Source organism: Pipra filicauda, unplaced genomic scaffold (genome assembly GCF_003945595.2).
Source record: "Pipra filicauda isolate LSUMZ 115617 unplaced genomic scaffold, ASM394559v2 scaffold5_size6683894_pilon, whole genome shotgun sequence".
NCBI classification, from domain to species: domain Eukaryota; kingdom Metazoa; phylum Chordata; class Aves; order Passeriformes; family Pipridae; genus Pipra; species Pipra filicauda.
Window position 1 is genome coordinate 6467220 of NW_024104754.1, and position 23540 is coordinate 6490759.

Sequence of the window (23540 nt, forward strand, 5' to 3'; positions counted from 1 at the left end):
AGCCATAGAAACAAATGATCGAGCCTACCATCAGTTAGAATGCATACTGTTTTGGAATAACATATATTTATCCTACTTAACTGCATGGACAAATAACTTTGAAAGAATTTGTAGCAGTGTATATTTTTAAACTATTTGGGAGGAGGGGGAGGCTCCAGCCCACTATATATAAAATCTACTTTTTTCCTCAGAGCATACTCACTTTCAGTAGTATTATGACCAGAATGTTTTGGTATGTTGAATCTGTACTTTTCAATCAATGGACCATGTACAGTTACTAGCAGAACACCCCTGGCTCTGCACCATTTACCCACCACAAACTGCTGAGAAGTTCATGGGTTTGGTTTTTTTCTTCCTTTCTTTAAAGTGCCCCCTACATCTCCATCTTTGTGGTAAGATTTGACCAGTTAGAGTCCGATTCCAGGTAATATACTGACTGAAACAATAAATACGGTTCTACAAAAACATTCTGGTTATCTTCTATAATTGCGACGAAATATATCACAATATATTATATACCTACACTTATAATACATGCACAAACATGTCTCACGTGGACAGACACTACAAAAAAATTATCTCCCTCCCCCGCCCCTAAATGCAGAAAAAGAACGAAAATGGGGTTTTGGTCCAATCCATAAGAAGGGTAAAAGAAATTGAAAGGATGAAGCCGATACCTCTCTACTCACTTTTTCCAATAAAATATCAACACCCCCAACCCCTCAACTTTTTTAGCCTAGCCATGAGAGGGGAATGTCTTTACATTTAGCCTTAGCTGCAGTTTGAGATCACCTCTTTTGATGGGGCTATCATCCACATCCCCACATTCTCTCCAAGTGCGCAAGATCACAGGCTGGCTGATCACAGAGCAGCCCACAAGTCATGGAGAGCAGCGGCCCCTCGGGACTGACTACCAGTCCCGTGACAGCTTGGTGTTCTGATCCCTTTTGGGAGGTGCTGGGGGCGGCCCCCTCCGTAACGTTGCATAGCCAGATATATGACTGCCCCCAAAGCTGCTCGTCTTCTGCTGGTCAGCCAGCAGCTCCGGCGGGGGCGGAGGCAGGGCCATGTCGTCCATGGTGGCGGTGGGCTCTGCCCTCGACATCCGCGCGGAGGAGAGGGAGCCGTGCCGGGTGATGGATTTCCGCTGCAGCGTCCGGTTGAGGTCTGCCAGGAATCCTGGCTGAACGCTAAGGCTGGACTTGGGTGAAGTGGGCACTTGAGGGCCAGCTGGCCCTGGTGGCTCTGCGACCTCCGCCTGCGTCAGTCGGGTGCTGTCGTTCCGCTTGGGGCGTGTGGGTGGTGGGGCTTTTTTCACAGATGGTTTTGACCACGCCTGAGGCTGGGGATTTACAACAGCGACTTTTGGGGAGGTGCTGCCCGAAAACACAGATGGGATTTCTACTGGTGGGGGAGGAAGATCTATTTCAGGTGGTGGTGGTGGGAAGTCTGAATCAGACGGTGGTGAAGGGAATTCAACCACAGGTTCCTTTCCAGATATACTCGGAGCAGAAGCCTTGGCTGGGATCCCACCTTGTGGAAGGACAATGGGCAGGCTCACCCCAGAAAGGTGGAGCTTTCCTGGCTTTGGGGGGGCTGGAGGAGGCGATGACTCCTTGGAAGGAGACCCTGACGGCTCTGGTGGGTGTGCAAATTTGCTGACAAGGCGGTCCACTGAAGGCCTCTTGGACTCATGGTACTCAGTGGAGCTTGTGGACTTGATGCTGGAGTTGCGCTGAGGTGTCGGAGGCGGTTTCTTCCCTCCAGGGCTTGATGTCTTGCCGGCCTTTTTGACTGGAGACCCTGATTTGTCAGGGGGGGGAGAACCTGCAGAGGAAGCTGGGGAAGGAGGTGGAGGAGGAAACACTAAACTGCTCTCTGGTGGAGGAGGGGGGAAATCTGGTGAGGGAGCAGCAGCAGGAGCAGGCTGCCATTTGGGCTTTGCCTTCACTGCTGGAGGGGACTGTGGAGCCACACTCAGTGGAAGGGGTTTCAGAGGCTGGGGCTCAGTGGCAGGGGGGGTGGGAGGAGGTGGGAACTGGCTAACTATCTGCTTCACCACTGATGGCACTGGGGACTGAGGGGATGGAGGAGGCTTCACAGAGAAACTCTGCTGCTTTGGGAACGTTGCAGGGGGAGTGGGGCCAGGAGGGGCTGGAGGCAGAGGAGGCACCTGGGGAGAAGTGACACTTGGTTGTTTCTTTATTGCAAGGGGCAAGGGAGCTGTCACAGGGGGGGTGACATGTGTGACCCCTGGCGAGGCTGCCTTCCCGCTGGGCTGAGGGGGCAGAGCTGCCATGACAGGCTTTGGGGGCGCCTGGGGAGGTGGAGGGGCAGGCACAGGTGGAGGTGGTGGTGGCAACGAGGAGGCAACAGTGGCCTGGCTTATATTTGGCTGAACCTGATGGATCTTGGGGGGCGGCGGTGGCGGTGTGAACTGTGGCACTGAGGGGGCACAGGGTGCTGGCTTCAGCTGCGCCATGGCCGAGCCCGGCGTGGGGGGCGGCGGCGGAGGCGGAGGGGGTGGCATGACCCCGTTGGGGGGCACCAGGATCTGAGGCTTTGCCGAGGGCGGGGGGGGCGGGGGGCCCGGCTGTGCAGCGGCAGCTTTGGCAAAAGGCCCGCCGTGCTGGGCGGCGTTCTGCAGCCGGGTGATGGTGCTGTACTTGACGAACATGGTGGCGGGGGAGCCCCCAGACGGGGCGGCCTGGCTGGGCAGGGGCGGGGGCGGCGGGGGGGGCGGCGGAGGGGGAGGAGGGGGCGGGGGAGGAGGGGGGGGCAGCGGAGGGGATGGCTGGGATGCTGTGTAGGGGGTCACCACCTTCGTCTGTGGGGACACAGGAGCTGTGACAGACACAAAGGGCCGACCTACAGGCTCCATTCGGGCCTATGGGGAAGGGATTTTTAGTGAAAGTGGAAAGGGAGAAAGAGAAGAGAGAGGGAGGAAGGGAAGGAGGGAGAGAGGGAAGGAGACAAAGAGGTTACAAAGTCAAGGTCTAAATGTGCCTGTCATTAAAAATTAAGTGGCAGATTACAGCATGCAAGAAGTATTAGCAAAACAACGGAGCAAGAGACAATTCCATACACCTGACAAGCCAGGACCATGCAATCTGATGGGCCAGGTCAGGGGGGAGAGTCGGCAAGAATAGGTGGAGCCAGGTCTATTCCAAGCTATGCTGACTGCCAGGGAGAAAATATGCCAGCCTTGTTACTTCTGTGGGGCAGGCAGTGGTACCCACTGGCCTCCTTTGGGCAAGTATAATGACCCAAACTGAGTCCCCTCCAGAGCACCACAGGCCATGACAGAGGACATCAGGCAGAGCAAGAGACTCTGTGGACAACTCAGCTCATCACGACTGGCATTAGACCACACACGGCCTCCCAGAGCATCTGTCAGATCTTTACATGGGGTAGCTCAGGCCTTACACTGTTCAGTGTTAAAAAATGCAGAAATCCTGAACTGCTCTAAAACATATTGAGAGCAAGCTCTACAGAGGAATACTATTGAGATCCTTTTCCTCCACATGCTCTGGTATCCAAGATTAGTGAGGAAAAAAAAATAAGGAAAAAGAGGGAAAACTGAGGTTTCCTAGGAAAATTTTCCCGGAAGGAAATGTTTAGATATCTGCAAAAGAAAGTTAGGTTGGGAAAGAAAAGTTATACATGCAACTATCACAATAAGCAGAAAAATTAAGGAAAGACAGGGAAAAGCTGACTAAGGGAAGGAGCAATGGGAAAGCAGCAGGCAATATTTTAGTCTACTCATAGGGTTTTGCTCAAGTTAAGCTGTTTCTCTAAATCTGTAAGCCTACCAAACAATAATTGCATTACTCAGGTTTATAAACATCCTCCTAATACGAAGTGGTTTGGCTACAAGCCCAGGTGTGAATTGCACAGTGCACAGCACAGAAACATGCATTAGAAATACGATGCCACCATGGCAACTGACCGCGCTGGGTACCTCTGCCTTATTAGCGGATACCTTGCAATAAGTTAGCCCAACTATGCTCATTTTCACTGCAAGAGCAGGTTTGCAAATCACTTTGTTCTAAACACAGGTGCACAGAGTGTCTGTATGTGCAGAACTCCACCAAAAGGATTAGAGTCAGAAACAACAAACAGTGATTTTACCACAAACATGAGGTGTGCCTCTACCTGTCACAGTAGGTCTGGAAGGCAAGAGTATTAACAGTTCTGGAACTAAATCAAGGTGTTCACATTACAAAACAGGAGAGAAATCTTGATGTTTTGCAGGTGTTAGTCTGTAAATTACCATTCTCCCAATCACTCAGGTTAATGGATTTTCAAGTAGCACTACCTGACCTGAATTGTGCCCTGTATAAGGCACCATGGGTGTGCTGCCTTTAGTTGTGCTGAGCTTCACTTTTGACACCTGAGACAGCAAAAGGCAATAGGAAAAGTAAAAGTGCAATAAAACAGACAGAGAGGGAGAAGAAGGCATAACAGAATAACTATCCCTGAATGGCAAGACCTTGGAGAATCTTCAATTTGTCCCTTAAAGCAGACACAGTGACCATGAATTTCGATGCTTGTTGTAGCATCCCATTTGAAATAATGTGTTTAAAATCTAACAAACAAACTAAGGCATAATGATCTTCACTGCCCAACTGTGAACAATGTGAACAGATGAATAAAGTATGCTTTGGGCAAAGAGCAATCTTTCAAAATATGAAGTGGATGGATTATCTGCACTTTGTGAAACATTTTTTTTTAAATCTTAGATATATTTGAAAGAGGGAGTTTTCCTCATACCCATTGAAGGCAGTTATTTTCACAGTGAGCAAATTAAACACTCACAACAGGGAAAAGACTATTGTGCATCTGAGAAGGGGAAGCCCCTCCCATCTCCACAGAATCAAATAAAATTTCCACATCCAGAAACATATTTAGTCATACTTTGTTTACAGAAGAACCTTGAAAGAGATAATTGTGCTTTTTTTGTCCTTACAACTATGTGACATCCTTCTGTGTATCTTGAGAAATTACTTATTACATACTAGCAATTTCATATTTGTAACATGCATCTTCATGACTATCTGGAATTCTCAAAAATGCTATAAAAACAATAGTATCTATTTCTGAAGTATCAACTGTGGGGTTTTTTAGCTATTTTTTTCCTAAGAAAACAAACCTTCGCAACTGAACTGTTTGCCATCTCTTTTCCCATGCTAATTGCCTTTGGACTGGTTAGCAAATTTAGGTCAAATATGACAAACTCCCAGAAATCTTAGTATGTTTTCAGCTTCAATAAATTGTTGTGAAGTTACTGGCAACTGGTAAATGAGGGAAAAGCAGGCAGAACTCACCCATTATTAACCTGTTAGCCACTAGCCAACCGGTGCAACAACCTGGCTGGAGATCCAGCATCAACATCACATCCCTGCTGAGCCAAAGCATGCTGTGTTCTGCCCTGCCTGCCGAGGGGGATGAGCCAAGGGTGACAAGGTGGGAGAGAGCTGCTGCAGAAGGGGAAGGACATGCTGGACACGTCCTGGCACTTGCAGCAACCTGCCCACATGAACGTCTTAATGGGTCACCAAAGCACTGCCTCTGAAATAACTGTTCGGAGACTTATCTCCCTAAACCAGCATGTCCCATGTAAATTACAATTCTTTCAACACAGTTGTTTCCTTTCTTGCCACACAGCCTAACATTTTCCACTGCCAATCTGAATTATTAGTTATGTAAGTTCCCTGAGCCAAACCTGTACTGTAGTTTCACTGAAGGTAGATTTGTCACCAATTCACTCAGAATTTTTTTAACATGGTTTCAAATGATACCTTTACATGGTTCATTTCATTTGGATTCTTTGGAAGTTTTAGGGCGATCCATTTACCTGTGTTATGCATGAGGTAATGAAATATACCCTTTCTTGGATTTGTGCACAAAAAGGAATTTGAATTAATGAAATCTTGATACATGGATGGCCCTCAAGAGGAAGTATTATGAACATTTTAATTTTAAAATGGCTTTTATCAAACAACATAAAAATTCTTGGGGATTATTTAAATGAGTGATTACCAGCAGCACTACAGACTTAATAAGAGCAACAGTGACCCCATGGTGATAAACTTCAAACTTTTGCCCAAAGGCTCACTGAGCGTAGCAGCAGGATTTTTACACTGAACCCAAAACTCGAGGAAACAGGAACATTACCATTCTCACAGCAGTACTCTCACCTCTGTCGGATACCTGCTAGCAAGTACCTCATCTTGTGCATCTATCCCACTCCTGCAGAAAGGATGCACCCTGTACCCATGCACAAGCCATCTGCTGAGGGACATACACCAGGTGTTGCACTCATGCAGTAGAAAAACTTGGATCACAATTTAGCAAGCTACATTCCTGGACTGAGTACTATTAGAATCAGACAATTTCCAAGCCAGCAGGCACTGCAGAAAAGTTATGAACCCCAAAGAATTTAGCCATGTCAGCTTTCACATTGTCACACGTGCTTTCTTATCTCAAAATGTGATGTTTTATCTTAGTTTTAGTTTTTTATCTGAAGCACCAGTGCCAGGTGTAGTGACGCATGGATTTAGTTTTAGTTTTAAAAAGCTTGCTTCTCTAGCTTGAACCTGGGGTCTGGGGAAGGTTCAGACTTGACAGAAGACAGCTTCTCAGTGTCCTGCCAATGTAATTCCTCGTGTAGCTACTACAGTTAATGACATCAAGGCTGTTCTCAAACCTGGAGATTCCTTTGAACCTGACAACAAACCAACTTAAGTGGAACTTTTGCCGTGTTTGGAAATCTTCCCCAGGAAGTACGCCAGTCAACTACCACAAGAACAGAAAACTAACCAAAGCCCAACAGACCTGAGCCCCAGGCTCGGTGAGTTAAAATCTTTTGTAACTCTTTACCAGCAAGAGTAGATACCAAGTTCACAGCTGCTGTCAACGTCAGTACTTTTGTTTTGACTGTGTCTGAGGTTACTGTTTCCATTTCCACCTAAGTTAACAAAACTTTTGAGTAAAAGGTTTGAGTGAAAAGTACGACTGAAGTACTTCAAAACAGATATATCTGCCTTCAGGCCTCAGTTATTCGCATCTTTACAATGGGGAGATGTGGCTACCTAACTGGAGAAATATCGTAGTGAAAGAATTTCATTCAACTTGTTAACAGCTTATCATTTTATTTTGCCTTCATTCAACATTAGTTAATACGACTCTATGAGAAGGGCTGTATCATGCCTTCAAAGAACAGAGGGCTTCTGTGCACACAAATAAGAGCAAGAACAGAAAGTTCCAAGGCTGAATTCCCTGAAAAAACAATCCTGAAAAAACAATTATATAGAAGTGTAAATCAATAATGTAAGATAAAAAAGAGAAGAAATGCACTCAGGACAGAGGTGGAAGAGGTATATCACTCTGTGTCGTACAACTGGTTCAGTGCTGGTTCTCAAACTAAAGTCTTCTTGTTACCTTGCTGGATTCCTCCAGTTGAGTGCCTCGTTTCCAGGCCTCGGAGAACATGGAGCTGACAATACTTTGGGAACGGACATGTCCAGCTGGCTGGGTGTCAGAAACTCCACTGTCAGACTGATTAGAATGATTTGATTGAGATTCTGTTCAGAAAAAAAAAAAAAATTAAGAAACAATTAGCATATGTTTCTGAATATAAGAGTAAAGTCAGCATGCTTATAATGCAAGTCTGTGTGACACTTATTGGTCACTGTTGTTAAACAATGTCCACCAAAGGACATTGCTCCCAGTAACTACTGCATACACTCTAGCTCACATTTAAGCCACTACTGTCTGGAAAATAAAACAGTGCAATAGATCCCTGGTATCAATCAAACCTGAAGCTACACAAAGATGGCAGCATGGCAGATACACTCCAAAGTAAAAACACACTGCAGTTGTATGGGTTCTGAAACACCCAGCAGCTCCTGCACTTCAGGAAAAGCCATATTTTATGCAGTGCATGCAGCCTGCTCTCTCCAGCATTCCTCCCCAGCACAACCTTAGAAACAAACACTGGACACAGGCCAAGGACAGGCAAATTACACTAGCCAAGGCACGAGACTGCTTCCAACAACCCATTCCTCAGCAGAAGAGAAGAAATGATGGGCTTCCTGCAACTACCCAACACTGATGATGCTCTGGGCCCACAGGATATCTTGAAAAGACAGCAGCCACTGCCAGACCATTTTATTCAGCCTGGTACCTGCTTTCTGTGTAATCCTAAACTGTCCTAGGAAAAAAAGAGCATCTAGGCACAGGTTGGAATGCAGCTCTGGCAGAGCACTCATGGCTGACGGCTGTGGCTCAGCTCCCTACAAAAGACACTTGAACAGAAGAACACCCAACTTGGATGGAGAAATTGTCAATAACCAAGAACTTACTGCTACACCTGGCAAGCTACACCACACAGCCAAAAAGATGCCTTCCCAGTCAGGCTGAACTTGCTCATCTCATTCTCACAGCCTACTTTCTGAACCTGTCCAATTCAGTAGCATTACTTCCTGACCTGTGTCTGCAGTGGACAAAACACTCTCACACTCTACCGCACATTGTCAATAATTAATCCAGCCCCTGAGGGTTCAGAACAACCTGGCAAAGCATCAGTCACCTCTGAACAGTGAAATGACACTATATAAACCATTCATCAATTTTTAAACTGTTATGTCCTCCAAAAAGTCAGTCCCAGTGCTGCTGAGAGGTAAACAGGAGCACATTACTGCAGACAGGTACAGAAACAGTATTTTTAAAGCTTGTCTCTAAAGAAACTGTTTGGATTTTTGCCTTTGGAGAGGGACTATCTCTCATTTTCCAATCTCAAATATTTCAGTCAACAAAAGCAGCTTAAAAGCTACAGATGCCCATTCTATGCATCATTATAACACAAATTTGATTTTTCCAATAGATGAAACATAGAGGAATTGGGAATTCAAAATTATATTTCCTCTTCTCAGTATCAGAATACTCTTCTTTGGAGGTGAACAAGAAAGTACTATGTGTTTCAAATACATACACCACTGCAAGTAATATAACAATAGAACTATTTACGTGTTTTTATGTTAAACATAAAGTCAGTGGTTTAGACTAAACACAGCATAAAAGACTTCGGAGAAACAGTCCATTTCCTGCAGTGGTCTCTCTTTTGAAGTGTCCAGACAGCAGATGATAGAAAAGGTAATTAAAATCTTTGTATTAGGAGATAGATCACATTATTACCTGGCAGACTAGATGAGCTGGAACCTGACTTGATACTGGAGCTAGACAAGGAAGTCCAGTCATATGCCGATTCTGTTCTCTTCAGTGCTTCCTGATAGTTCATGTATAGTTGCTTCCCATACTAAGCAAAACGACAAACAAATTTAACAACTGTATATAGTCTGTGTACCCTTTTCAGACTGTTGAGCTCCACCTCTGGCTTCTCTATTTCACACTTTTTTGCTTCCAGAAAGCAACAACAGGCTCTCTGTTAAAGGAGCTCAGGCAATATTTTAGGGTTTTTTAATTAGTGAATTGTTGAGAGAAAGAAAAACAGTTTATTTATGCTGGAAGAGATAGCATCAAGCAAGAAATGGTCCAGTGAATAAACTAAGCCAAGCTGGGGACCTTAGAAAACAACTCTGTTTTCTAAAATCTGTAAGGGAGCTGGCTAAAATCTATCCAGGATGCATGGCAGTTAGAACTTTGCCATGTGACAGGGGTGCAGCAGAAACAAGAAGAAAGGGCCCAATTGCTGAATTATTATAACAACAAAGCCTAATAATTTTTGCTAGGGAATGAAATACGTAAGAAGACTGTACAGTTCATGTTCAGAATAGTCAAACAGAGGGAAGTTAGATTTAACATGTATTTTGCTAAGTAACTGTAAATAGTTTTAAACAGGTGATGACAACTGATGACAAAGTGCACGACTGCCTAGAGGTTACCTTAGCAATGCGGATGCCATTGATCCACTGGTGTAGAGTTCTTACATCATCGCAGCAAAGATACTTGATATACTGGGATTTCTTCTGGATCTGAGGGTGCTGCAGGAAAATTGTTAACACTCATCAATACTTTAATAGCTAGGAATGCAAGGAAAGCTGTTGAGGTCTATACAGACAAACAATGTTGGAAGCTCTTCAACAGAAGTCTGCATTTGAACCCAGTTAAAAATGTTTCAGACTATCTCAGGAGGTGAATTTCAGTGAGGATTGCTTCACACAGGGATTGGCAGTGTGTCCAGTGTGCACCGATTTCAGGTTTGAAACACTAAGAAAGGGTAAGTCTTCCATTATTTTAGGGCTTTAGTACTGTCTACCTACCACCAGCCTTCTGTACCTCTGAACTAACCCACTGCCTGAGGGAGACAACTAACATTTCACCTTTTTGTCACATCAAAAAAAAAAAACCTAGAAGGAAACAAACACTCCCTAAATGACATGCTGTTAAGCATAATTCCATTTTCAGTTTGTAGAGCCTTCCAGGTTCCTGCTGTACTGATACAGGGCTATCATCTAAAACACTTGCTGCTCCCACATGCATGTATAAAAAAGAAAACATGCTGTATTTATAAATTCAGAAGTCAAGAAACAAATGCATATTTTTCAGAAGTCAGACACTGCAAATCATTCTGGGTGGATTGATTATTCAGTTGCTTCCTGTCCATGCTGTAGAAGTTACATGTCTCTCAGCTGTTGGGGCAACTCTTAATACTCAGGTTCTTATCATTTCCTCTGTTAGCTTACAGTTCAGTGACACAGTTTTGCTAGATGATTGTAGGTATTTACATTTTACTGAAGACTCTCAGAAACATATCAGAGGACTTTTCGTCTCTTTTCAGAGTATTTTATCCTGTTGTCTCTCAACACAATTATTTCAGTATGAACAGAACATGTTTATCTCCATAAATAGAATATATATAACAGACCTCCTTATGCTATTAGATAATCGCTTTCATTTTTCACTTCTAGCCTCCTTCACATACAGGTTGTGTAATGAGTCTATATAAGCACAATTACTTTGCTAACAAAACACCTTCTTCCTGGACTTGTTTAAAAATTTGGTTGTATAGAAATAAGAGAATCTCTCAAAAATCTGTCATTTAGGACCAAAGAGTTATTATCAAATACTAGCACACAAATGCTATATTTAACAATATAAGCACAGCACCTGGCTTGAGCAGAGTAAGTTTTGATATAAACAAAGGAAGTGAACACAAAGACAAATCCAGTCTGGACCTCAGTGAGAATTGGATCTTCAGTTTGTATTTGCCATTCACCTCTCCCCAAACATGTCCGTGTTCATGTTTTGGGAGATACTGCCCAGTGTAGTGAATCTTTGCAGCACAAACCTGTATTTCTAGTAAAAAAAATGTGTGTGATTTTTATACATTGATACTAATATAAAACATTGATGTAACATTATAATAATTGAGGAAGGCAGAACTCAATCCTGCTTAATAATTTGGTGATTCATCAGTTCCACACTGAAAATACAGCTTCACTTTGTGTAAGTTATCCAACTACCCCATTAATTTACTTTAAGGGACAATTTCGACATATTAATGAAGACATGAAAATGTTACCATCAAATTTTATGCTCAGAATGGCAATACTTTTTTTAAAAAAAAAAATCTACTTAAGTCTGTTTTACTCTGTGAGGTCAACAAGTCTGAAAAAATAATTCACTATCAACCAGTCCAAATGATATGGACAGAAAGTGACAGGTAAGCAGAAGAAATCAATTGACTTCAAGCAATTTATAAATAGTTACAAACACTGACATTTTTGGCTGCATTCAATTAACTGCATCAATGACCTATAAGAAAATACTTCTAGTTTCAGCTGTGTGCTTTCTCCATGAATATCATGTCCCATATTTAATATTCAGTGTCTACCATAGAGTGGGCTCAAATGCATGTTGCCCTGTCTATTTGAAGATGAAATCCTTTTTCAGGCAGTGGACAGCTACACACTCCAGATATATTAACCAGTCTAATGTACTGACATCTACACCACCGCATGAGCTACACATCAGGGAGGGGAAAAGTGCAACTATAACCATCTCTTGCTACTGGCACCATTTTCAAATCCATGATGACACTTTACTTGCTGTGAACACAGTGTTTTAAAATAGCTTTGTACCCAGTTATCTTGCAGGAACTGACACCATTCTGAGCACTGCGTGGGAGTCAAGAGAAACCGGGAGATGTGTCAATGCAATTAACCCTGACGTACTCAAGTTATTATTCTCATAGTTTAAGATCAGGTCACCAGTTTTATAACAGTTTTTAATACTTCTTCTTTCTACCTGTCCTTTACACTCAGAAGCTTCTTCCTTTACAGCATCCCCTTTCCCCCAGATTGGGCAACAAGGGTAGACTTGAATCTAATATAAATTTCTGCCCAGCTCTGGACCTACACTCTGAGAAGATGGCAACTCCCCAGAGTTAGCATTTCAAGGATATTATCTCACTGAACCTAAACTGTTGTAAGGTATAGGGTTGCCAAATGGAAAAGAAGAGTTCAGTGTATGTTTTAGAGTACGATGAACAGTTAAATAAGACTGGTGCTCATTAGTCTGGAAATAAAACAGTTCAGAGCAATATGAAAACATTTACAAAGTCACAAGGAGCACAGAGGACAGGTGACAACTGTTCACTAACTGTTCATGTTGTTTACAAGAACTAGAGGAGAATAAAATGAAAAGCATTCAGAAGAAGTAAAAGTGTATTGAAGGTACACCACGTTGCTGCAGTGTTACCTTTAGTACTAAACAGTAGTCTGTGGGTGCTTTGTATTTGTTCCGATAGTCCTGTCCATAGTAAACACTGACATGGTCCAGCTGTAGAAAGCACACAAGATCCCTTGAGACCTATGAAAAACAAAAATAGTCATTTACAAAATATCTTTAGAAGAAATCCACACACATTGACAAAATCAGCCTAATGTTAAGATCCAATACTAATAAAAGGTCTAGCTAAGGTCAAATATTAGTTTCCATCTGATTAGAAAACACCAATACAAGAAGGAGATACAGCCACGCATAAACTCTTGCATCAGACCTTCATTTTTAACCAGCACATCCTTTTTCAAATTCAGTCTATTTTTTGGGTTTTGTCCGCATTTTGCCTTTTGACATTTTACACTGGGTTACTAATGTGCAGTCAGAGTAGGTATCAGAAGAAAGTAAATATGATTGGTGGACCAGGAAGTTAAGAGCTGTTGGTTACATTTAATCTCAGTAATAATCGAGTTGTCCAAATTCCAGTGTGACTGTGAGTAGAATTCTAAAGATGTTTGGCAGTGATTGTAGGGCACAGAATTTCAACAGGCCACTTGCATACAGATTGTTTTAACACAGCAAAAGACTGTGGAAAGAACATCTGGCATGTATTCAACTCTAAAGGGAGTTGATGCACTGACAGAGATTTCCTCTTCATTGCCAGCTGTGTGGGAGGTGGACTTCCTGTCCCGAGAATCAGTTGATGCTGTCGAGATTGATGAATTCATGGACAACTTGAACTCACAGTAGTTCAACCCTGAAGATGTGATATATTTGTAGCAGCTTTCTATTTACTTCTCATTATCAATACACAGAACAGCAGTGACACTGAAGAAATGGTATTGTAATTATCAGTTTCAAAAAACATAGCACCAATTGGTCCAAGAAGAATCCCATTTATATGAATTAACTAAACCCAATGAAATTATTCAGACTGATTGTGGATTTGGTCTGATACTCCACAATTGGCAGCTGCAGTGCCATTTGGTCCTCCATTTGATTTATGCTTGAGAAAAAGATAGCTTCTTAGGTCCACCAAAAATTTTTCCTCAAGTACTTCTGATCACCTAACCCTAAACTCATCAAAAAGCAGACACTTATCTTCTTGTATTTTTAAATTTGGGGTTATATCCTTCACAACAAGTGCTGCCACAGTAATTTACACCATATTTCTATGATAAAGTTAGCTTTTTTAATTAAGGATGTGGCACTAGGAAAGGCACAGCTAAGTCAAAATTTAAAGTCTCATATGCACTAGTTACCAGCAACAAACAATTCAGGGAAATTGCTTTAAAATAGCATACCTTTGCCTTCCCTTTAGGGACATAGTAGATTCCAGAAGCCCGAAGAAGAAAGTAACGTTTTTTCCAAGACTTCTTACCGTCCTCTTTCAGCCACAGAACTCCCTCAATCTCTGGCACAGTTACAGAACTTCCACAGAAACATTCCTGCCGATAAACACAGTGGTTTGGGAAACAGATAGAACATAGAGTGTGCATTGGTTTGTTTTTGATGACTGAAATCCTTTATCTAAGGAATGAGCACATAACAGGCATAGCTCTTTTTTTTCACACAGTGGTATGAATTACAGACTAATCATAGAAGTAATAAGGTGTTTAGCACCTTAGCATTGGCTCATTGCAACAATGACAAAAAAAAATCATTAGCAGCTACTGAAAAGATTTTCTAACCACTGCAGATCAGTAATAGAGCCCCCAATGGCTTTACTGGCTTTAAGGTCATGAGGTGACCCTACAGATACAGCCTCATATGTGTAAGCATCCACAAAACCTAATTGCACATCCATCAGCTACAGCTATAATTCATTCCAGGAGTACTTTGCTGCTACTAACTGCCATCAACACTAGAACTTCTGTCAAGGTTCTATTTATAAAGAGCTAACAGAGAAAAAAAATGCTTTAAATACACTCCAGATTAATATGCAGCACAGAGACTTGTGAATAAACCTAGAAGATAGAAAGAATAAGGTAGAATTGCAACTCTGCATGTCATGACTTCAAGCATCTTTTTGATCTCTAGTATACACACAAACCCTTATTAAAATCTGTATTAACAATATACTAAGAACACGCGTATGCTACTGATAAGTTAAACTGTATTAAGTTTAATCCAAAATTAAATACTCAAAATATTTACTTTTGTGTGACTATCATAACCATTATTCTGGAAATCAAGTGGAACCTATGGCACTTCAGCCATGTCACAAAAACATTCAGTTTTCAGCTTATGAAGGCCATGCTTTCTGTTTGCTTTATTTGCTCCATGTCCATGGTTCTGCAAACTGCTTAATATGTTTGATATAATTACTTTTCTGTCACTCATTTTTAAAAATTCAATATTTGGTTTTTATTTTAAATGTAATTGAAACAATTCTTAACTACTTTGTTTACTAACAAAATTTAAAATATTAACTTAGACCAGTCACTAAAACCAGAGCTATAGAATTCTGTAGAAAATAAGAATTTGGAAAATACTATAAAAAAAAAAATCTCTACCACCAGAGGTCAAAAACCCCAGGTGACAGTTCAACAAATGTCAACAGGTTTTAGCCCTAGTTACAGGCAACCTCATTTTGATTATCACTGTGTATGGTATTTTGGATACTAAACTAAATATAGAAACTTTATATTAACTGATTGCATCTGAAACAGTGAACACAAAACCAGCCATTTATCTCAAATATAACACATTCCATTCACAGTCTTCCACAATTACATTCAGCTCCGTCCATCAATTCCAATCACCACAACCTTCTGGAGTTTAGCTTCAAGCTCCAAAATGACCAGTATGTCCTTTTTGGTTTGGCATGCCTACCTCTAGCAGCACCTCTTTATTTCTGTCTGCCATCTCAGAGGTTTCTTTCTTCCCCAGAAGATAGTTCTGTAACAAAACAAAGCTTAGTATTTCTATAGGCATTCTGAAATCAAGCCAAATGATATTTCTTGTTCTCCTTTCTGTAGTAGTAAGAAAAAAACCCAGCTATTAAGTAAGAACAACATGTGAACTAAACAAAACTTTGTAGTTTAACTGAAACTTTCTGTCAGACTGCTAAATAATACATTGCTCTAACTTATAATCACCTTTACCAGAACTATCAATCAGTCCATACTCTTGACAGCCTCACAACGACATTGTCCTGACTTTCCATGAATCAAACAGCTGTCTGTTACAATGCATCCAAAAATAAAAATACTATGAACTTGAAAAATCCCACAATAAAAATATAGAAAACCCCAGAGATCTTTAAACTTGTTACATACTGCCATTATTTCTACATTCAAAGAAGCACACACAGAAGCAATGTACTTTGTTCCATCTTGCCCTGACAGTTTTGCTGAATAAAAATATTTATTTTTCACAAAGAATTACCAAATAAAATACTCCTCATCTTCTTAAAGGGAATCTAAGTATGCACAGGTACCATATCTTACTAAATAAGTTTTGTACTCTTACTCGGTTTGGAAAAGATTAGGGCAATGGAAAACATAATCTTCTTAACCCCTAGCTCTAATACTGGAAAACCCCCAAATATTCATAAAGTTGAGCCAGTTCAATATTTTAAACCAAGCAGAAATGTTTGGTTTACGCCAGTATCTCCTTGTTGACAGTGCCTACCATATGTACTGACAGCAAATGTATCAACCACAAACTTTTAAAAAGGACGTAGAATTTTGCTGCTTCAGTGCAAAGCACTTGAATAAGACGTGGTTTTCAGTTCCTGCTGAAGAAAAAGTAAAATCAAGTACTCTGTTGCTGTCCCAAAGGATGAGCTTACAAAACTGATATCCAGTTTAAATCTAAGAAATTAGCACACAGATGCCATACAGATATAAAAATAACCTATAACCCCAAAAGGGAACACATTAGCTAGGAGTTAAGAGGGAGATCAAGTGATATGATATCCGGTTCTTTTCAATTTAAATTCTTCAAAGAACAACTTTCTGCTTTGCTGTTTCTTTTTCTCCACTCCCTTACAATGCTGAACTGCTTCCAGATAACAAATCACTTGAGAGAAGTCTTTGAAGTCATCTGAGAGAGAAGTGGGGTCTTTAGTTTCCTAGCCAAGGAACAGGAAACACAGGTGAGTACCAGGTCCCAGCTTCCACAGGGACACATGCTCTCTTCTCTTCATTTGCCATGTGACCATGGAGAAGCTATTCTCTTAGATTTTTGTCTTCCCCTTCTTGCCAGCAATGTAAGAACGCACAGTGGAGAACCACTACTATTAGCAATATCTGTCAACACCTTTCTGGCATAATTACATATTTGAGCAGCACTAAGTATGAGTGTAAATCCCATGAAACTGCCTGCCTTCATCTCCATTAAAACTACCCACAAACACATTTGCAAACAGATTGCTTCAGCTCAGTTATCCGCTAAGGACTTGATTTTGTGCCAACAGCACTGTGGGTGTACACAGTGCCAAAGTGTAAAGTTGCCTGGCATTTTAACACATAAAAAGAATGGAAAAGAATGCTACCAAAAAAGTTAGAAGCTGCAATCAGTCACACACACATTCAACATGAACCACAGGCTTACCTGTGGATTCTTGAAAAGTGCGTATTTCTCTATACGTTCCACGAACATTAGTTTGTTTTGACTATCTCTTGTCCAGTTCAGAAGATTTTCAACTAAATTTTCATGATCTTCAAAGATCCTTTCTGCAGCAATAACAAGAGAGCAAATACATTTGATTATGTTGCATTTTGTGATAAATTAATCTCTAGCCATATCTAGGAGACAAGGCATACATGCAGAGAAAACAGAGTTCCAGGTCTATTACAATGGAAAGAAGTTTATGCTAAGAAACTAGAAGAACTTAGTCATCTTTCAGACATGCCTGGGTTAATTTTACACATACAGTCATTCAACACTGACTTCTGTACCTTCAGGCTTAGAGTTCCAGCAACATAAAAAGTGTTTTTGTTTTTTTAATCTGACAAAGTCTACCGTCCCACACGAACACTGCAGACTCCAATGATGATATTCCAAAGTTTATGAGCAAAAATAAGAAGGTTATCACATTTATATGTACTCTGGTCTACACAAGCCCTGGAGGAATGTATTAGGCAGCTTTTTCAGCATAAAAATTGTTACAGCATCCCCAATCACTATCTAAGTATCAAAAAAGTAATGGGCAATGATCAGAGGGAAAACAAAATGCCTATGAAATGTGGAATACCCATGGTTAGTAGGGGTTTTGTAAAGAGGTCTGAAAACTGACACTGTCTACTTCTTACAATCTCTCTTGATGAATAAATGATGTATTACCAATGGCTCCTGAGAACTCTGAACTTTGACTCTCTGTTGAAATAGTTTATCACTAGTACACTAGTACTAGCACTTCAGAATACTGAAAAGAGGCAAAAGAGATTAAGGAAAAAGAGGAAAATTTACTGAAATGGTAGAGAAATAGCTAAAATTTCTCATTCTAAAATAAATAAGGAAGGAGACATCTTCAGGAAACCACTAGACCAAGTTTTTCCTCCTTTCAAAGACACTGAAGTAGAAGCTAGCTTTCTGCAATTTGTTCCCTCTTCACATAGGCCATACAGTGGCATTTCAGCAAATTAAATTTTTCAGAATCATTTGGGACTTGCTTGACCTTTCAACTGCACCTGAAAGCAGAATATGATTTTCTCCCACAAAATAATTCAAGCTCTATCAACAACACAGCAATACTGTCTTCCAAGAAAGTAAAAAAGTCATCACCTAACAGAACAACAAAAAAAAAAAGCTTCAGAGCACTGTGATACAAAAACTCACATCTCCCTGCAGCCTCATTAGTGAAAGTGGATAGCTTTCAAAACATATCAACTGTCATTACAAGAAAACAGTTTATTAAAATTTTAAGTTTTTGAGCCTTCATTGGATAGGTAGAAGATTCGCCCCACAACAACCCTTTTTTTCCCCCTAACAATAAGCAATGTTAACATGCTACACTACCTGATATAGAGAAGGTTTCACCAAAAGAGAGAGGAAACATTAATTTTCATTTTCTTTTATCAAAGTCAATGGGTAAGGTGCACCTTATCCATTCCCCTTTTTTTCCATTCGGACGCTGTATCCTTTGGCTAAATGAACAACTTACATTGTGGTATGTGCAATGCAGTGTAAAGGAGCTTTAGCTGTTCTTAGGGGAATATTGCTTGTTGCATTCAAATATTTAACAGGAAAAAATCATAGACAGCTGTTTGCAATAAGAGCTATCAGTTTAAAACACTATTTACAAAGAGGAAGATGAACGGTAAGTATTTTATCCCTTAACTGTTTCTTCGGTGAAGAAATCATCAAAACCAAGAGGCTTGGTGACTAGACATTAGTAAAATTACTATATCACACCAAAGAATTTAGCCATGCTTTTTAAATGAAAGAAGAAATAATTTCCAGATCATTCTGAAACAAAGTCAGTCATGAGCTTCATTAAATGAATTAGCACTTACTACATTAACGAACGGGATGCTGAACATTATGAAGCCAAGTGTTTAAATAACTCTGAGGATATAGACAACTGTTGCATTAACAGGTAAGAATTATAAATACTTGTAATTATTACTTACCCATTTGCAATTCAGAGATGGTTTCCACCAATGACCAGTCTAAACTGTAGCCACAGTGTGATTTGTCCATCAGATTGTCTAATACTTGTCTCACTGTCTGCCTCTCATCCACCATCATTGTTTTTGAGCTGTCATCAGACATATGGACTCTGATCACCAACTATTAAGTAGAAAATTAGGAAAACAAAAAGGATTAATTTACCACATTTCACATAAAAATATGGTTGTTTATTAGATCTTGTTTATTCTTCTAAGATTTTCTTACAATTAGCATAAAATATTAAGTTCAGTCAAAACATTTCCTCAAAATGGGAGAAGTCGTAAATGATGGTTTGATATTTGTATCACAGACACTCAACAAGATACTGTTCTCCTTCAGTAGAAGAGAGTAAACATAAAAGTCTTTCCAATACAGTGACAACATGCTTTAGTTGTGTGTTACGAAGGAAAAAAAAAATCCCTCCTGGCAAAGTGTCCTGTTCTGATTAATAAAGTGCCTTTGAGACAATTTTTCTCGCATGTGTAGGTGGAACAAAAGAGTTCTGCACAAGCTTACTAAGAACCAGAATTTTTCAGATTTGCAGTTCAAGCTTTCTGCCTCCTTTGTCCATATTTTCTAAAAATGATGATTATGTAAACAATATACCTGTATCAAATGTTATTTTTCTGGCGAATATGGAGCAGTAGTGTGAAAAAAAATCTGCTTTTAAAACACAATGGCTTTTCATAGGCATTTTAAAGAGGTCATTGTCCAGAAACAAAAATCCAACCATTTTTTTAACCAATCAAAAAACTTAAGACAATAGATTCTTTTTGTCAATCATTATGCTTCCATTTTTACATCTTGTTCAGATGGAAAAGATAAAATCTACTGGTTGTAATACACTGGTTGGCTTTTTAATTTCCATCCTCCAGCCAGAGCAGTTTTTAGTTTTTCATCTATAATCATTTAATGTAAAAGGCATTTTAAGCTACTGAAAAAATCCAATTGCAAAATAAGAATGCTAAATGTTAAGGGAACTCTATATTTTTTGAGACTACATCAAGTAATGTCAGTAGACTTTCTCCACTTGGTAATCCCTGTTTTTAGTTTGGAATACTTGTTTTCCATTTATCACTGGCAAATCCTGCTATGCCTAATGGGAAGGGGTTTGCAAAGAAAACAGGTGCAATTTTAAACGTGTGACTGCAGAATATGCAAGGACGATCTCAGGAGGCTGGACCTTCATTTCACTTCTGGGTTGAAGCTGGCAAAGTCTTCTCAATGTGCACTAGCTGCAAAATAAGCTATTCCTTAAGAAAAACGTAATGTTATTCCATATGCTAGGATTTTCTTGATTAGGTGCAGTCTAGATCAGAAACCACATTACCACTCTAGAATAGAACACCACAGTGGTTTTATTTAGGGCAACTTAAGGGTAATAGACACAAATGAGAAGTGAATTTCCTCCATTTACCAAGTGAAAAAGAATAAAATAACGATCTTATAAATCAATATAACTAACTTACCTTTTTCACTTGTGCTTCTTTAATCTTCTCTAATGCAACCCTAATCTTCTCAGCTTTGAGTTTAGCAGCCTGTTCCTCCTAGGGGGACACAACACACACAATTCCAGTTAATGCAAACTTCAGTCTGGTTGCAGTGGATTTAATTTTGAGGTTACCATGCTTTAAAACATGAACTGAAATGCTGATTTGCTCACCTACAAATCCTCAACTATTTCTTAGTGACAACAAAGACTATTATTTTTTAAGACAAGAAGTATTATTATCTAACATTTAGAAATACAATTGCCATTAGAACTTACTGGAGGTACATATTTTGTATAGACATTTGGCATGTCTCTGTTCTTCCACATTGTAAATACCTTGTGCATTGCTACCAAATATTTTAGCAAATCATATATTTACAGTCATAGGGTTGGACAAGACACATTCAACAAGAGTGTACAATGGAGTACACCCAATAGATTTTTGGTTGACTGACATAGAACATAAAGAGCACACTGAGAAGTATCAGAATTTAACAGCACACAGAAAGTAAGAAAACAAATCCTATAAATAGGATCCCATACTACATACATTAGTTTGAAAGACTTTAAACCAGTAAATCCATTTGCAGTAAGAAGCTTCAACGCTCCCTTTATCTTTACTAAATCCAAGCCACATTTCTCCTTCCTTTAAGTATTTTAAGACACAAAAAGCAAACAGGTATCCTTTTGCTCTTCTAAATGATCTATTTTTGTTACAACTGGAAGTGCAGTGAAAATTCAGGTAACGAATCTATCTGCTGATGCTAAAGAAAACTGTATATTTTAAGACTAGCAACATAAATTTTTCAGTTTGAGATTACAGATATTTCTGTTGAAATTGCATTTGAAACATGCAGCTAAACAAGCGACCACTGTTCTGAAAATGACATATGCAGGTTTCAGGCTTTCACAATCTTAAATTCTAGCACAACAAACAAATATATGAAATAAGTAAACCTCCTCCAAAACTATTCAATCTCTTTAAGAAAGAAAAATTTAAATTTTTCTCAGATCCAAAGCAGCACAGTCCATCAACATTCATAGACATTTAGTTCTCCATTGCTTTCTTGTACAAATGTAATCCGTGGTTTCTTTGCCATGTGTTTAGATGGTTGCTTTTCTTGTAAAAGTCAAGATTTAGCTATTCTGAAATCCACAATGTTTAAGTTTTGTACTTCTCAATGAGCTACTAATATTCTTATCAACTGCTCAAGAACATTCTCTTGTTATTTACTGCAGTCTTACTCAGTAGTTTTTGGTCCTTCACATCCTATGACCATCCTATGCAGCAGGGAAAAAACATCAGCTAGGCAGGACAGTATGCTGCCTTGAGAGAAACGTAGTTCTTTTCAATAAAATAAACCAGTAAGTTGACACAAGCAGAAATAATGTGAGCCTGAAACATTATCTGGGAACTGAATTTTCAAGGCACACAGCTTCTATTAATCTACAGGGAACCTCAGCTTTTTATTCACAATAACAATGGTGTCATACAGCTTAGAAAGGTTAAATCAGATTAGCATTCTATGAAAAACAAACAGTGCCATGATACCAAGAATCATTTTTCTTCTTATTCCTTAACACTAGCCATTTCCTTCTGTACAAATAAATTATTACTAAAAAGTAAGGCTTTAAAGACTTAAGTCTTTAAAGTCTTTAAGAAGTGATGCCATGCACCTGTACATTATGAAATCAGCAAAACCAAAAGACTTCATTTCATCATACATTTGGAGAAACTCATTCATATTTAAAAAAGCTTCTCATTAACCTAACCATAGACCTCTACTGCCTTAAAAAAGTTGACAGCACATTCAGTTTTGCTCTTTGTTAAAGTCAAGCAGCCCAATTTTCCAGCCCATTTCACTGCACACCTGTGCAGATGCAACTGCTGACAGCAAACCCCACAGGAGCACTTTGCACCACTGTGCACAGGCAGCAACACAAGGGCAAGCAACAAGGAATCACCTGGCAGCCTCCCAGATACCTGTGCCAACACAGCTAAAATATCTTTGGTGATCTCTAAGTTTATAATCCATCATTCCCTAAAATGCTTTTAAAAATAAATATGTAGATCAAGAAAGACTTTGAGGATTTACTATTTTAATGCCTACCAATAACTTTTCATTTCCTACTCAATATTATGTGGGTCTAGAGATCAGGATTTCTTATACTTTGTTAAACTCTAATATAAAGTCAGTTTAAATTAAAAAAAGAAAACCACCAAACCAACAACAAAATAAATGATTTCATAAAATAATTGAATAACTGCAGGATTCACATCAAAACTCACAACAATTTCTTCTATTTGTCTCCTAATGGCCCAAGAAAACAGTCCCCTCCACATCAAAGCCAGCCCAAAACTGCACTTAGACACAAACACAGGCTCTCTCCTCCCATGTACATGAAACCAAGACAAGTTCTTAGCAGGAAAAAGCACGAGCCATCCATCAGCTTGTTCTGAGCTAACAACCCTTTTCACTGCACGGGGACAAAGGTGACAGATGACAAAAATACCCGACTGCAACTTAAACTATTCAACACCACAAAGTAATACGGCCAGGACATACAGTCCAACCACACTGAACTTGGGCATTTATTTCCCCTTTGCTAGTAAACACCAGCAACAGTGATACGAGTTGCTGAAGGGTCATGAAAATACAGGTAAACAGCAGCCCCTTCAGGG

The 23540-nt window shown here is 40.0% G+C and overlaps 1 protein-coding gene across 3 annotated transcripts in view; it reads right to left on the bottom strand.

Moving 5' to 3' along the window:
• Positions 1–356: 356 nt before the first annotated feature.
• RAPH1 (Ras association (RalGDS/AF-6) and pleckstrin homology domains 1) overlaps positions 357–23540 on the bottom strand; it is an 82507-nt gene continuing 59323 nt past the window's right edge. For all 3 annotated transcript variants that reach the window (XM_039387944.1, XM_027731394.2, XM_027731400.2), the window contains 10 exons: positions 20835–20912; positions 19326–19485; positions 17305–17426; positions 15580–15645; positions 14049–14192; positions 12724–12834; positions 9906–10004; positions 9199–9319; positions 7444–7586; positions 357–2887 (listed from right to left, as the gene is read on the bottom strand). In XM_039387944.1, coding sequence (XP_039243878.1) covers positions 911–2887; positions 7444–7586; positions 9199–9319; positions 9906–10004; positions 12724–12834; positions 14049–14192; positions 15580–15645; positions 17305–17426; positions 19326–19485; positions 20835–20912 — 3021 coding nt within the window. In that variant the 3' untranslated portion in view covers positions 357–910. The remainder of the gene's footprint in view (positions 2888–7443; positions 7587–9198; positions 9320–9905; positions 10005–12723; positions 12835–14048; positions 14193–15579; positions 15646–17304; positions 17427–19325; positions 19486–20834; positions 20913–23540) is intronic.